Genomic DNA, 14,128 nt, shown 5'->3' on the forward strand with positions numbered 1-14,128 from the left:
ACTCTGGGCCTGGGCACTGTCCCTCAGCTCTTCAGCTCAAGGCGAGCGCTCTACCACTTGAGCCATAGCCCCACTTCCGGCTTTTTTTTCTTTTTGTTTATGTGGTGCTGGGGAATCAAACCCAGGGCCTCAGGCATGCAAGGCAAGCGCTCTACCACTGAGCCACCTTCCCAGCCCCGAGAAGGAAATTTTTTGTTACCAGTATAAATGGGAAATTGGTATCATAAGTAGGAAATTACAAAGACAAAAATAAGAACAGACTGATAATAACAATAATTATTTCTTCTTGCTAAAATGCAGAGTATTATGTATGGATTAATTCATTTAATCCTTATATCATCCCTGAGTAAGCTGCTATTGTCATTTTGAAGATGGAAAAGCAGAGGCACAGAGAAACGAAGTAACTGATTGTATTTAATAAGTGACAGGGGACATAAATCCTGACAATTTTGTTTCAGAGCTCCTTTTCATAAGTCTCTACTTCATCTCAGCAGATAAGAGAGACTGTTTCTGATGGAAGATCATGAGACTCTATTTTTATTTTTCATTTTTTGTCAATTGTGGTGCTTGAACTCAGGGCATGAGTCCTATTCCTGAGCTTTTGCACTCAAATCTAGTGCTCTACCATTTTTAGCCACAGAGCCATTTCCAGTTTTCTGGTGGTTAATTGGAGATACGAGTTTCATGGATTTTACTGCTCAGGATAGCTTCGAACTGTGATCCTCAGATCTCAGCCTCTTGAGTAGCAAGGATTACAGGCATGAGCTACCAGCACTGGGCATTAGACTTTATTTAAAAGGAAGATTATTAACAAATATTTATGAGATGATAGATATGCTATTACCTGTGTGAGATTTTCTAAAAGATTCTGAAATTGAAAAAATAACTAGAAAGAGGTAATTTCTGCTTTGGAATTTGAGCTTTTTTTTTTCTTCCTCAAGGCTAGTGCTCTACCACTTGAGCCCTCGCTCTACTTCCATTTTTTTGGTGCTTAACTGGAGATACGAGTCTCAGAGACTTTCTTGCCTGGGCTGGCTTCAAACCATGATCCTCAAATCTCAGCCTCCTATGTAGTTAGGATTACTGGTGTGAGCCACCAGCACCTGACTTTTTTTTTTTTTATTGTAGATAAAGAGTCTCATTCATTTTTTTTTTTTTTCCTGCCTGGGATGGCTTTTAATCACAGTCCTTACAGCTCAGCCTCTTGAGTAGTTAGGATTATAGGCATGAGCCACTGGCACCCTGCTCCTTTTCCTTTTTTTTTTTTTTTTTTTGGTTGGTTGTGGGGCTTGAACTCCAGGCCTGGGTGCTGTGCCTGAGCAAGGCTAACATTCTATCACTTTGAATCACAGCGCCACTTCTGGTTTTCTTGTGCTTATTTGGAGTCTCATGGACTTTTTCCTGCCCAGGCTGGCTTTGAACCACAATCCTCAGATCTGAGGAATCAAACCCATGCATGTTAGGCAAGCATTCTACCACTAAGCCACCTTTCTAGCCTTGGCTTTCACTGTCTAATGTTGCTTAGAGGTGTTGGCTGAGTGTGTCCTTGTAAGTAGAAGATGGTTTTCACTATGAACATTCTTTTGTGTGTTTTTTGTTGTTGCTATTGTCGGTCATGAGGCTTGAACTCTGGGCCTGGGTGCTTCACTGTGACCATTTCTGTAGGATGCTGAATCCATGCTAAGACACACAACAGTTATAAATACTGTCACTGTGAATCATTAAGCCAATAGACCAGTTCTTTAAATGAACCCAGCTCAGTGTTGAAAGACATCAGGGACACTGAGTGCTACAATTACTGCTCAGGGCTTTTCCCCTTGGGAGTCTTGCACATCTAATCCCAGCCCAGTTTACAGGCACTTTAAAGGAAAGCAGTTACACTGTATTCTTACAATATGATACCACTCAGGAATCTTGCTTTCTGCAATTAAAATGAGCCTGGTTGGCTGGACTGCTGATGATTCTTAGTAACTGGTGTCTGCAGAATTTCCTGTGGACCTGGTATTTTCTATTTTTGTGAGGTAGGCGAGGGGCTTTGTTGGACTGGGTTGTGGGACTCCTGTTTATGAGAAGGAGTGATCTGTTCAGGCACAGGGTTTGGGCTCTCACCAGAAATTGTATTAGTTTTGTAATTTTTGCCATGGTCTTTGAAAAAATTGGGCTAGACACTGGTGGCTCACAGCTATAACTCTAGCTACTGAGGAGACTTGAGATCTAAGGAGCATAGTTCAAGGCCAGCTTGGGCAAGAAAGTCTGTGAGACTGTTATCTTTAGTTAAGTACCAAAAAAGCTGGAAGTAGAGCCGTGGCTCAAGTAGTAGTGTTAGCCTTGAGGACAAAAATTCACCAACAGCACCCAAACCCTGAGTTTAAGTCCCAGGACTGGCGCGCATTAGCGCATGCATGTGCGCATGCACACACATAATTGTTTTTTGCCTTTTTGTTTGTGTTGTTTTGTATCTAATCTCTTTTAAATTTGTAGTGGTTAATTCTCTGATTATCACTCTCATAAGAAGCTACCTGCCTTTAGAGTTTTCATTAGGCCAATGGGTCAAGTTTGCTGTCCAACTTAAGTCTGAGGTCTATATTATTTTTAGTTTATATTATTGTATAAGGTAATGGATGTCTATACTCTACTATTTTATTAATGCATACTATTGTATTTATTGTTTTTATAAATAGTCATGCATCTTTTTTAGTATAAGAGAATGTGGGTGGGAATGGGCATATTTGATTTTTGTCAGGCTAATTTATTTGGTTTCCTGTGTATCCTCTTGATAGCTTTATTTTTTCCAGTTCCTCGGTAACTCATCATATAAACACCTTGAGAAACCCAGGGTGTGTTCTAATATGATTTATATGATTCTTTGCTATTTATTTAAAAAAAACAGTATTGGGGTATGTAATTCCAGCTCTTGGGAAATGGAGGCAGGAGGATTGCTAGTTCATTGCCAGCCTGGGGCTACATAGTGATAGTCTGCCTCAAAAAGAAAATATTCACAATATATTCTTTGTGGTTTTTTTTTTTTTTGAGGGAAGGGGTTGTTTTTTGTTTTTGATAGTGCCAAGAATTAAACTCAGGTCTTACACATTCTAGGCAAGTGCCCATTACTAAGCTATATCTCTAACCTCTGGATTTTTCGAATCAAGACCTCACTAATTTTTCCCTGCCCAAAAGCAATTAGTTAAAATGAATTTGGACTTGAGCTCCTCTTGTCTCTTCCTCCTAAATGCTGAAGGTGTCTGCCACCATACCTGGCCTTTTACTATATCTTATTCCTGAGGTTCCACCTGATTGATGCAGCAGGTCAAATTGAAGAGAGTCCATATGTCTCTTTTCATGTTTATTTATTTATTTATTTTTGGTCTGGTTGCGGGGCCTGAATTCTGGGCCTGGGCGCTGTCCCTCAGCTCTTGAGCTCAAGGCTAGCGCTCTTCCACTTGAGCCACAGCACCACTTCCAGTTTTCTGGTGGTTTACTGGAGATAAGAGTCTCATGGACTTTTCTGCCTGGGCTGGTTTTGAACTGTGATCCTCAGATCTCAGCCTCTTGAGTAGCTAGGATTACAGATGTGAGCCACTAACACCCAGCTTGGTACCATTTTTCTAGCTGGGGCATTTTGCACTCTTTTGCTCAGGATCTATAGTAGCATCATCTCACAAAACATACCAGTGGGCTGAGAGGTAAATTTGGTGAAAGGAAGCAGATGCTCAAGGCCCAGTTGAATAGGAGAATTAATATTGACTTATAGGGGAGAGGAATATTGTATTAACTGTGCTTGTCTGTACTTACAGTTCAGAATAATTGGGAAGATTGTGTTAAAGCTGAATTCATGTAGGTTTCTGTAGTACATTCTTTAGCCTCTGATCACCAGATGTAGAAACTCTTGACTTTCCGATTCTATCACATTAGAAGGTACCTATTAAGTATTTGGAAGTTAAGTTTGTTTGGGGGTGGCATCATTGATTATAGAAGAGTGTCAATTTTGATTCAGGAATTGTACTGCTAGCCCTTGATGACTGGGGTTAACCTTATAGGTACAATAGAAAGATCCGTACTGTTGCCAAGGCAACTAAGGTTCAAGATCATCCAGTCTCCAGGCAACCAAGTCTTCAGATTTGCTTCAAATACTTTTGCAGTCACTCTCACAAGAGGCCCTTCCTTGCCTTTCCCTCCCAGCTTTGACACCTCAGGAGGAAGAGAGCCTGAGAAACCATGGAATAATGTGAGATTTGAAATTTTTTCACTTGTTTGTCTGCCTGGTATTGAAGCACATGGTACACTACTGTGCTTCATCCCCAGGTTTTGAAATTTATACCTAGAAAAGCATGTGGATTTGGTGAAGGCTATGTCTACAGTAGGCAAGAAAAATCAGATTACAGAGAAAGGAGGACAGGTCTTCCCTATCCTTGAATCTGAAACACACTATCATCAGTTTTTTTTTTTTTTGGGTCCGGTTATGGGGCTTGAACTCTGGGCCTGGGCGCTGTCCCTCAGCTCTTCAGCTCAAGGCTAGCGCTCTACCACTTGAGCCACAGCGCCACTTCCGGCTTTTTTTCATTTTGCTTATGTGGTGCTGAGGAATCGAACCCAGGGCCTCAGGCATGCAAGGCAAGCGCTCTACCACTGAGCCACCTTCCCAGCCCATCAGTTTGTTTTTTTAAACAGATACTATTACAGTCTCACACTCTGGATTCTTGTAAAGCTTTCTGAGCTTGTAAAGGTCAACTCATTACTGTCAAATTGGACTTGTAAAAGAAGTGGCATGGTTGCTTCCTTACCCAGCATGTGAGAGTGTGGATGGCCTGAAGGTGGTTTATATCAGAGTTCTTCTCTTTCTGACATCATAAGAAGTTACCGGTGTCTTGGACAGCATAAGATAAGCTACCATTTGCCTACAGCAGAGAATGCTGGCAGTTCCAAGGGCATGAGGGCCATGGAAAGTCAGACTGCAGACTGACCATGTTAGGCTCTAAGATACTTTGAAAAGGCTCTACTTCGTTGAAGAACTTCCAGAGAATTGACCTGGGCCACTTGAGTTGGAACAGAAAGCGCACTGCCAGCATTATTGGGCTACTAATTTATGTCACTGGAGGCAGCTTTTCCTCTAATTGATCTCGTTACTGAACTAATGTTAAAACTTGCTATTTGTCCTTAGGAAAACAAGTAGGAAAAGTAAAATTCAGAGGCTAAAGAAATGCTGATATGGTATCCACCATATCATTGATAGCAGCTTCTACACTCCTTAGTTGTTTGCTTATTTTCTCTGTCATTAGATACTTCTTCCTACAACTGATTTTTCTTTTTTCAGTTTTGCCAGTCCTGAGGCTTGAACTCAGGGCCTGGGCACTGTCTCTACTTCTTTTGCTCAAGGCTAGCTCAAGCCATAGCACCGCTTTTGGCTTTTTCTGTGTATATAGTACTGAGGAATTGAACCCAGGGCTTCATGCATGCTAGGCAAGCTCTCTACCACTAAGCCACATTCCCAGGCCATACAACTGATTTTTTCTACCTTCATTGCCATTATTTCTGAAGAAGAGTGAGCTGCCCAGGGTAACAACAACAGGAATCACAGCAGCCAACCATTTTCTGTGTGCTCACTTTAGTTTTATTTTTTTTGTCAGTCGTGGGGTATGAACTCTGGGCCTGGCCACTGTCCCTCAGTTCTTCAGCTCTACCACTTGAGCCACAGCACTTCCAGCTTTTTCTGTTTATGAGGTGCTGAGGAATCAAACCCAGGGCCTAATGCATGCAAAGCAAGCACTCTACCACTGAGCCACCTTCTCAGCCCCAGTGTGTGCTCACTTTGTGGGTAGTGCTCTGCATGGCTAGCCTCCTTTGATCCTTAAGATGTAATGGTCTGAAGAGACCTACTGCAGAGAATACCAATGGTGTGCTGTGTGTCTATTCTATAGATAAGGAATCAGAAGCACCAAGTGCAGAACTGCCAACTATAAGCTGGCTTTCCAGACCTCACTTTTTTCCTTCTTTCCTTTTTCTTTCCCTCCTTCCCTCTTTCTCTGAGCTTTTACTCAAGGCTAGCACTCTACCACTTTGAGCCTCAGATCCATTTATGGCTTTTGTGTGGTTAATTGGAGATAAGAGTCTCACAGATCTTTTCTGCCTAGGTTAGCTTGGAACCATAATCCTTAGATCTCAGCCTCCTGAGTAGCTAGGATTAAAGGCATAAGCCATTGGCATCCTGTGCCCCTTGGGTTTTCAACTCCGGGTTTGAGACTACTTCCTTCCAAAAAGAAAAAGGAGGCTATGTTATACTTTGTAGTGCTTGGGCTTTAACTCAGGGGTTGTGTATGCTAGGCTAGTACTATACCAGTGAGCTATATATCCAGCCCAGGGACATAAGAAATTCTTGGACTGGGGATGTGGCTTAGTGGTAGAGTGCTTGCCTTGCATGCATGAAGCCCTGGGTTGGATTCCCCAGTACCACATAAACAGAAAAAGTTAAAAGGGGCTGGGAAGGTGGCTCAGTGGTAGAGTGCTTGCCTTGCATGCTTGAGGCCCTGGGTTCAATTCTTCAGCACCACATAAGCAGAAAAATTCAGAAGTGGCGCTATGGCTCGAGTGGTAGAGCACTAGCTTTGAGCTGAAGAGGTGCGGGAGAGTGCCCAGGCCCAGAGTTCAGGCCCCATGACTGGCCAAAACAAAACAAAAAAGTTGGAAGTGGTACTGTGGCTCAAGTGCTAGCCTTGAGCAAAAGAAGCTCAAGGGCAATGCTTAGGCCCTAAGTCCCAGGACTGGCAAAAAGAAAAAGAAAAAAGAAAAAAAATTCTTATTGAAACTCTTTTCATGGCTTGAGTTTAAAAAATCTGTACTAGATTCCATTTCGAAATTTCTTCTTGCCTTTCACTAAGGGAGGTACCATCTTGTCCTCCCTACTTTCCCTTCTCTTCCTCTGCCCAGTGCTTGGCTGCTTCAGACTCAGGCACTGACAGGAACTCTGACTAGTGTGCATTGAATAGTTTTTAAAGCCTGGAAAACCTATATCTATAATTAGCCTGAAAAAATACTTTGAATATAAAGTAGGGAGTAGAAATAGAGGATTAGAAATGGAACCTACCTTCCAACAGGGACTTTTCAATTTGCTTCTCTTTATCTTTCTTTTTGGCATTTACTTTGGCCATCTGTCATCTTTTAGGCTAATATTGTTGATAAATGACTGGAACACTGTGGTAATTCTTCGCTGTTCTATTGGCTGATGCTTAATTTCTACATGAGATAGTTCTTTGGCCCAGTGAAGTACAAGTGGACTGGGACAGAAGCCCAGGAAACTTCCAGCTCACTTCTTGGCTCCTCTCCTAAAGCTCAGTATTTTGATCTAGCTTCATATATAAAATGGGCACTAGTTAATATTTGTGATGATCTTGAATAAAATAGTGTGGGAGATGTTTATAACCTCCAAGGCATTAGGAAAGAGCAGTTATTTTGCTTACTTTTGACCTCTTGGGCAATGGGTTGGTTCTTTCCAAGGTTTTCTGTGGTGAGGGTTGGCACAAGTTGGGTCAAGGTCAAAGGCAATGAGCAGAAGTTACTGGAGTCCCTCTTCCATGGTGGTGCTTGTAAGAAATCTGCTATAGCAGTGAGGATCCTGGGAAGGCAGGAGAGGAAGCACCACGGCACAGACTGTCTACTGAGGGCCTTCATGTCGCCACCTTCTCTCATTGGCAGGCGCTGAGTGACCGCTTTAGCGGTGAGATCCCTGATGACCAGATGGCGCACAGCTCCTTTTTTCCAGATGAGTACTTTACCTGCTCCTCCCTGTGCCTCAGCTGTGGGTAAGTGAGGCCAGCTGTGCCCATCGCCCACCTTGGGACTAGAGATTAAGTGGTACTTGCAGATTGGTGTGCTTTACCCAGAGTCTGGGTAAAAGGTTTTTATTCCAGTGATGGGGGTGAATCAGGTGCATTGCTGACCAGTACCTAAGTGATCCTGATGGTCCAGGAACCATACTTTGAGTTAGCAAGGGCTTCAAGGGTACATGGTTTTGAAGGATTCCTTGAAGATTTTAAACTATGATATGGAGGTGAAGTTGAGTGGTTTTTCGTTTGGGCATTTGTTATAGAAGACCTTGGGTTGTCTGCTTTTCTTTCTTTTTAGCCACTGTTTTTGATCATTTATTCAGAGTATTCTTTTTATTCAGCTAATATTCACTGTGATGTAGGTATTGGTTGTAGGTAATTCCTTCCATTATGCAGACAAATGCTTGGAGCACATTTTCCAGGGAACATTCAGAAAGGAGGCCAAGGCCCCACCTCCAAGAGATTCCTATTTACAGGATCTAGGGTGTGGCTTTAGCATTGGTGTATTTCAAAGGTTACTGAGATGATTCAGTTATGTAGCTTAGACTGAGGATTCTGAATTGCATGGCTGGGCGGGATCTGAGATGCTTATTAGTCTTGACCATGCTTGAAGGTGTTGCAGTGTTCCCAATGTTGGACTCCACTTTGTTATAGAGGGATCAGAGGGGTGATTCTCAGATGTGAGTGTGTATCAGAAACCTGAAGAGTGTGTTAAACGATTGTTTACCTTCACCCCATTTTCCTCATTTAGTAGGTCCAAGGAAGTACCTGAGATTTCACAATTTTAACACATTCCCAAATGGTGCTCTGGTGTTGCTTGTCAGAACTACACCTTAAGGATTACTGTATTAGTTTAAGCTGTTGATAGCTATTAAATTACAGTTCGACTTGTCTGATGGGCCCGAGGGATTTAAAGGCAGCATCAAGGTCAGATTGTAGTCTTCCTGTTCTGCAGACACTGCCCCAGTCCCCTTGACATTGAATTGTTTTCATCCATATCAGGACACACTGCCTTTGTCTGAGCCCACCTCTGTCATGTATGGCCTTTGGCATCGTTGAAGTCCGTCGGTGGCTTGCTGGTACTAAACCACCTCTGATTTTGGTTTAAAAAAAAAAAAAGGCTTTGGATTTTACAGTTGTAGACTAGGAGAACTAAGGATGACCTTGGAGACTTCAGCTTGAGGAGTGGACTGTTAGTTGCCAGTGTGATTTACCTTCCTTATTGCTGATCCCATGAACCGAGAATGAGGGGCTTAAGCACTGTTGGATAATTACTTTCCAGTTCTAACTGAGCCTCAGCAGTTTCCAAAGTTTTTTCTACTATCACAGTGACTTTTTAAGTTGTGATCTCTGTTTTGCCTTGTCAGGATGGCCCAGTTCATTGTTCATCTGAGTTTTTCTTATTTAGTGTAGGCCTTCCTTTAATGTTTTGCCAAGTTTTTGGAGTTAGTTTTTGTTTAGCATTTTGGCAGCCTCTTCTGGCTTTTCTCTTTTTTTTTTTTTTTTTGGTGCTAATCCTGGGGCTTGCTTGCACTCAGGGCCTAGGCACTGTCCCTAAGTTTTGTTTTTTTTTCTCTACCACTTGAGCAACAGCTCCACTTCCTGCTTTTTGGGGATTAATTGGAGACAAGAATCTCATAGACTTTCCTACTTGGGCTGGTTCTGAACTACGGTCTTCTTGAGTAGCTAGGATTATGGAAGTGAGCCACCAGTTCCTGACTTTAATTTTCCATTTTATCCTTTTGGATTTTTAGTTTCATAGGATCTGTTTGCTAGTACTGGGCTTAAACTCAGGGTTTGGGTGCTATCCCTCAGCTTGTTTACTCAAGGCCGGCACTCTGCCACTTGAACCACGGTTGCACTGCTTTTTAGTGGTTTATTGGAGGTAAAAGAGTATCAAGGAATTTTCTGCCCAGGCTAGTTTTGAACCAAGATCATCAGATCTTAGCCTTGAGTAGGTAAGTATACAGGCATGAGCCACATGAACCCAGAGGTGTTCAGATTTCATTTCTGGGTAAGTTATCTTTTGACTCCTCCATGTCGATTTTGCTTTTTTCCCTTTTGCTTTTTCGCCTTACAAAGTAATAGTTGTTCTACCTCTGTCATGCTGTTGGTTACAGCAATCAGAGAGGAACATATGGGTGAAACACTCTTTGTGCTAAGCACCAAAGCCCGGTTAGCACCCAGCTCTGTTTTCAGGCCTGTGCCTGGCTCAGGATCAAACTCTTCTGGTAAGTGACACTGGCTCCCTAGTCTTCTCATTGTCAGTTTTGGGCTTCCCTCAGGGCTGGCTGTAAGAACAGCATGAATCATGGAAAGGAAGGAGTGCCTCATGAAGCCAAGAGCCGCTGCAGATACTCCCACCAGTATGACAACCGGGTTTATACCTGTAAGGTGAGTCTTTTACACTCTCTTTCCTTTAGTGGCCATCTTGTTAGGTGTGCTCCTATTGGAAGGGTTTTCTCAGGCTGCCTTTGTAATACGCTAAAGTATTAGCATTCAAATTGAATGCTTGGAACTGCTCAGCTCTCATGGCCCCTTTGGTTTATTAAATCAGCTTCTGTTGAGCTCCTTTATAAGGATCATATACACGGACCATTCATTTTCCTCCTAGAAGTGCTTTTCAGGAAATTGGTTTTGATGGCTTTCTCCTGTGTATGACAGTAGAATAATTTTGAGCTTTGTTTTAGGGCTGCCATATAGTTCACTATTATCCAGGGCTTCACTGGCTTCTTTAAAGAAATGAACTTCCTCCTGAGGTGCTGAAGTTTATAGTTTCTGGGGTTGGAGGAGGGGAAGAGGTCCTGGGTTCTAGAATAAGCTGGCAGAGTGCTTCATGTTTCAGGCCTGCTATGAGAGGGGCAAGGAAGTCAGCGTGGTGCCCAAAACATCTGCTTCCACTGACTCTCCCTGGATGGGTCTTGCAAAATATGCCTGGTCTGGGTAAGTTTACCAACAGAGCTAAATGGTATGTAAAGTTTTGTCTCCCCAGCATATGTCTGGGAAACACTATTTGTCTCTCTTGTAGGTATGTAATTGAATGTCCTAACTGTGGTGTGGTCTATCGGAGTCGACAGTACTGGTTTGGCAACCAAGATCCTGTGGATACGGTGGTGCGGACAGAGATTGTGCATGTGTGGCCTGGAGTAAGACCTGTTCCATTGACTTTCCTCCTTCTTTCACTTAGACCATTCGGTTATTGGTGTGTTGGGAGAGGTGGAGCTTGTTTTGAAGGAAAATCAGCCATGAATTTCAGTGTATCAGTGATTTAGAAGTGCTCTGGGATGGATATCAATTGGCTGATGCCTATAATCCTAGCTACTCAAGAGGCTGAGATCTAAGAGTCATGGTTCTAAGCCAAAGTAGGCAGAAAAGTCTTATGAGACCCATATCTCCAATTAATCACACAAAAAAGCCAGAAGTGGAGGTAGGAGGATCCCTTGAGCTCAGAAGTTTGAGACCAAACTGGGAATATGGCATGGCCCTGAACAAAACAAAACAAAACAAAAATAAAAGGCTGGGCGCTGGTGGCTCATCCCTGTAATCCTAGCTACTCAGGAGGCTGAGATCTAAGGATCACAGTTCAAAGCTAGCCAGAGCAAGAAAGTCCATGAGACTCTTTTTTGTTGTTGTTGTTGTTCGGTTGTGGGGCCTGAACTCTGGGCCTGGGTTCTGTCCCTGAACTCTTCAGCTCAAGGCCAGAGCTCTACCACTTGAGCCACTGTGCCACTTCTGGCTTTTTCTGCTTATGTGGTACTGAGGAATGGAACCCAGGGCCTTGTGCATGCAAGGCAAGCACGCTACCTCTGAGCCACCTTCCCAGTGTCCACAAAACTTTTTTTTTTTTTTTAGTCAGTCATGGGGCTTGAACTCTGGGCCTGAATGCTGTCCCTCAGCTCTTCAGCTCAAGGCTATGCTCTAGCACTTGAGCCACTGTGCCACTTCTGGCTTTTTCTGCTTATGTGGTACTGAGGAATGGAACCCAGGGCCTTGTGCATGCAAGGCAAGCACGCTACCTCTGAGCCACCTTCCCAGTGTCCACAAAACTTTTTTTTTTTTTTTAGTCAGTCATGGGGCTTGAACTCTGGGCCTGAATGCTGTCCCTCAGCTCTTCAGCTCAAGGCTATGCTCTAGCACTTGAGCCACTGTGCCACTTCTGGTTTTCTGAGTGATTTGTTGGAGATAAGAATCTCATGGACTTTCCTGCCCGGGCTGGCTTTGAACTGCAATCCTCAGATCTCAGCCTCCTGAGTAGCTAGGATTACAGGCGTGAGCCACTGGTGCGTGGCCCCCATGAGACTCTTATCTTAAATTAATCACCAGAAAAACCGGAATGGTGCTGTGGCTCAAGTGGTAGAGCACTTGCCTTGAGCTGAAGAGCCGAAGGACAGTGCCCAGGCCCAGAGTTCAAGTTTCACAACTGGCCAAAAAAAAAAAAAAAGTCAGCCGGGTGCTGGTGGCTCACGCCTGTAATCCTAGCTACTCAGGAGGCTGAGATCTGAGGATCGCGGTTCAAAGCTAGCCCAGGCAGGAAAGACCGTGAGACTCCTATCTCCAATAAACCACCAGAAAACCAGAAGTGGCGCTGTAGCTCAAGTGGTAGAGCGCTCGCCTTGAGCTGGAGAGCTGAGGGACAGCGCCCAGGCCCAGAGTTCAAGCCCCACGACCAACAAAAAAAAAAAGTCACTATTCACACTTGGTGAGAGTTTGTTCTAATCCAGCAAAACACTAGGGTAGCAATTTGTTCCTTGGTTTGGTTGTATTTCTCATAGTTCTTTTGATTAGGAGAGTACTTTGCTTTTGGTCCGTCTATCCATCATTTCACCATGTGTTGTTAAAGGACTGTGTGCCATGAATTGTGCTAGATTCTTTGGAAAAGAGAAATCATTATTCCCAGAAAGTTTTGTCTAGCAGGAAGTCAAACCCATAATAGCTATTATACTCACAGAAGTCAAATTCCTAGAGATGGCTGGTAGCAGAAGAACTGTGGAATAGGGAGAGGAGGTATGACCTTCTATACTGTAGGGACAAGTTAGTCCTGATTGAACAGCTGCCCACCAATCAAGTTTTTGGATTACCTTGATTAGAATATGTCAGTGCTGACTGATTGCAGACTGCACTGTCCTAAGGCCAGAAAGCTTTCTGGTCTGTCTCCATTTTCCCCTGCCAGGGAGTTTAGAGTTTTGTGTTGGCCACTAGATACCCTTTTCCTTCTCATCCTTTTCTTCCTTTAATTCAGAGTATGATGGGAGCCTGCATTTTCTTTTCAGACTGATGCATTTCTGAAGGACAACAACAATGCTGCCCAGCGCTTGTTGGATGGGATGAACTTCATGGCTCAGTCTGTGTCTGAGCTCAGCCTTGGGCCCACCAAGGCTGTGACTTCCTGGCTGACAGATCAGATTGCTCCAGCCTACTGGAGACCCAATTCCCAGATCCTGGTATGGTATGCCCAGACACCCCTGCATTTCCTGCTACAGCCTGTCCTGCTGATGCCACTTTGCCACATGCTAAGTTAGTTCAGCAAGGAAGGTCAACAAATTTTTCCCCAGTGCAATTATCTCTAAGAGTATAGAAAAGAGAAACTTTGAAGCAGCTAGGTACCTCTTTGCTCATGGCTTTCCTTTTGTGTTATTCTGCAAGTATTTTATCTTGTGTGTGTATGTGTGTGTGTGTGTGTGGAAGAGGAGGGAGGAAACTGGGATTTTTAGGTCAGAGCAGACACTCTTATCACTTGAATCAGTCCACCACCCCTTTTTGGGTTAGATATTTTATTACTTTTAAAAAATATGTAATTTCATTGTTATTAAGGTGTTGTACAGATATGTTACTATTTCATGTCTTTTTTTTGACATTTACTACTTCCTTTGCTTTCCCTAGTTTCCCACTCCCATCCCTGCCCACAACTTGCATAGTTCATTTTCCGTAGAGTGTATACTGAATTGGATTGGTTATTTTCAAGATAGTCTCATTTTATGGCTGAGCTATCCTAGATTGTGATCTTCTTCTTTTTGCTTTTCTGCATCACTGGGGATGACATGTATGTGCTACAGCACCCAGACATTGTGCTTTCCCATACACCATTGTACCCAGCATGGGTCAAGATGGAGTCTTAGGAATGTTTATGTTTTGCTTTTGTTTTTGTTTTTTTTTGGGGGGGGGTCTGGTCGTGAGGCCTGAACTCTGGGCCTGGGCGCTGTCCCTCAGCTCTTCAACTCAAGGCTAGCGCTCTACCACTTGAGCCACAGTGCCACTTCCGGCTTTTTTCTTTTTGCTTATGTGGTGCTGAAGAATCGAACCCAGGGCCTCAT

The 14,128-nt window shown here is 43.4% G+C and overlaps 1 protein-coding gene across 1 annotated transcript in view; it reads left to right on the forward strand.

The window, feature by feature from the left end:
• Positions 1-14,128, forward strand: part of Zfyve1 (zinc finger, FYVE domain containing 1) — a 76,377-nt gene that overhangs the window by 57,130 nt on the left and 5,119 nt on the right. Inside the window, 5 exon segments of the mRNA XM_013017222.1 lie at positions 7,687-7,793; positions 10,103-10,211; positions 10,663-10,760; positions 10,846-10,963; positions 13,088-13,258. Coding sequence (XP_012872676.1) covers positions 7,687-7,793; positions 10,103-10,211; positions 10,663-10,760; positions 10,846-10,963; positions 13,088-13,258 — 603 coding nt within the window.

The sequence above is a fragment of the Dipodomys ordii genome, unplaced genomic scaffold (genome assembly GCF_000151885.1).
Source record: "Dipodomys ordii isolate 6190 unplaced genomic scaffold, Dord_2.0 Scaffold2, whole genome shotgun sequence".
NCBI classification, from domain to species: Eukaryota; Metazoa; Chordata; class Mammalia; order Rodentia; family Heteromyidae; genus Dipodomys; species Dipodomys ordii.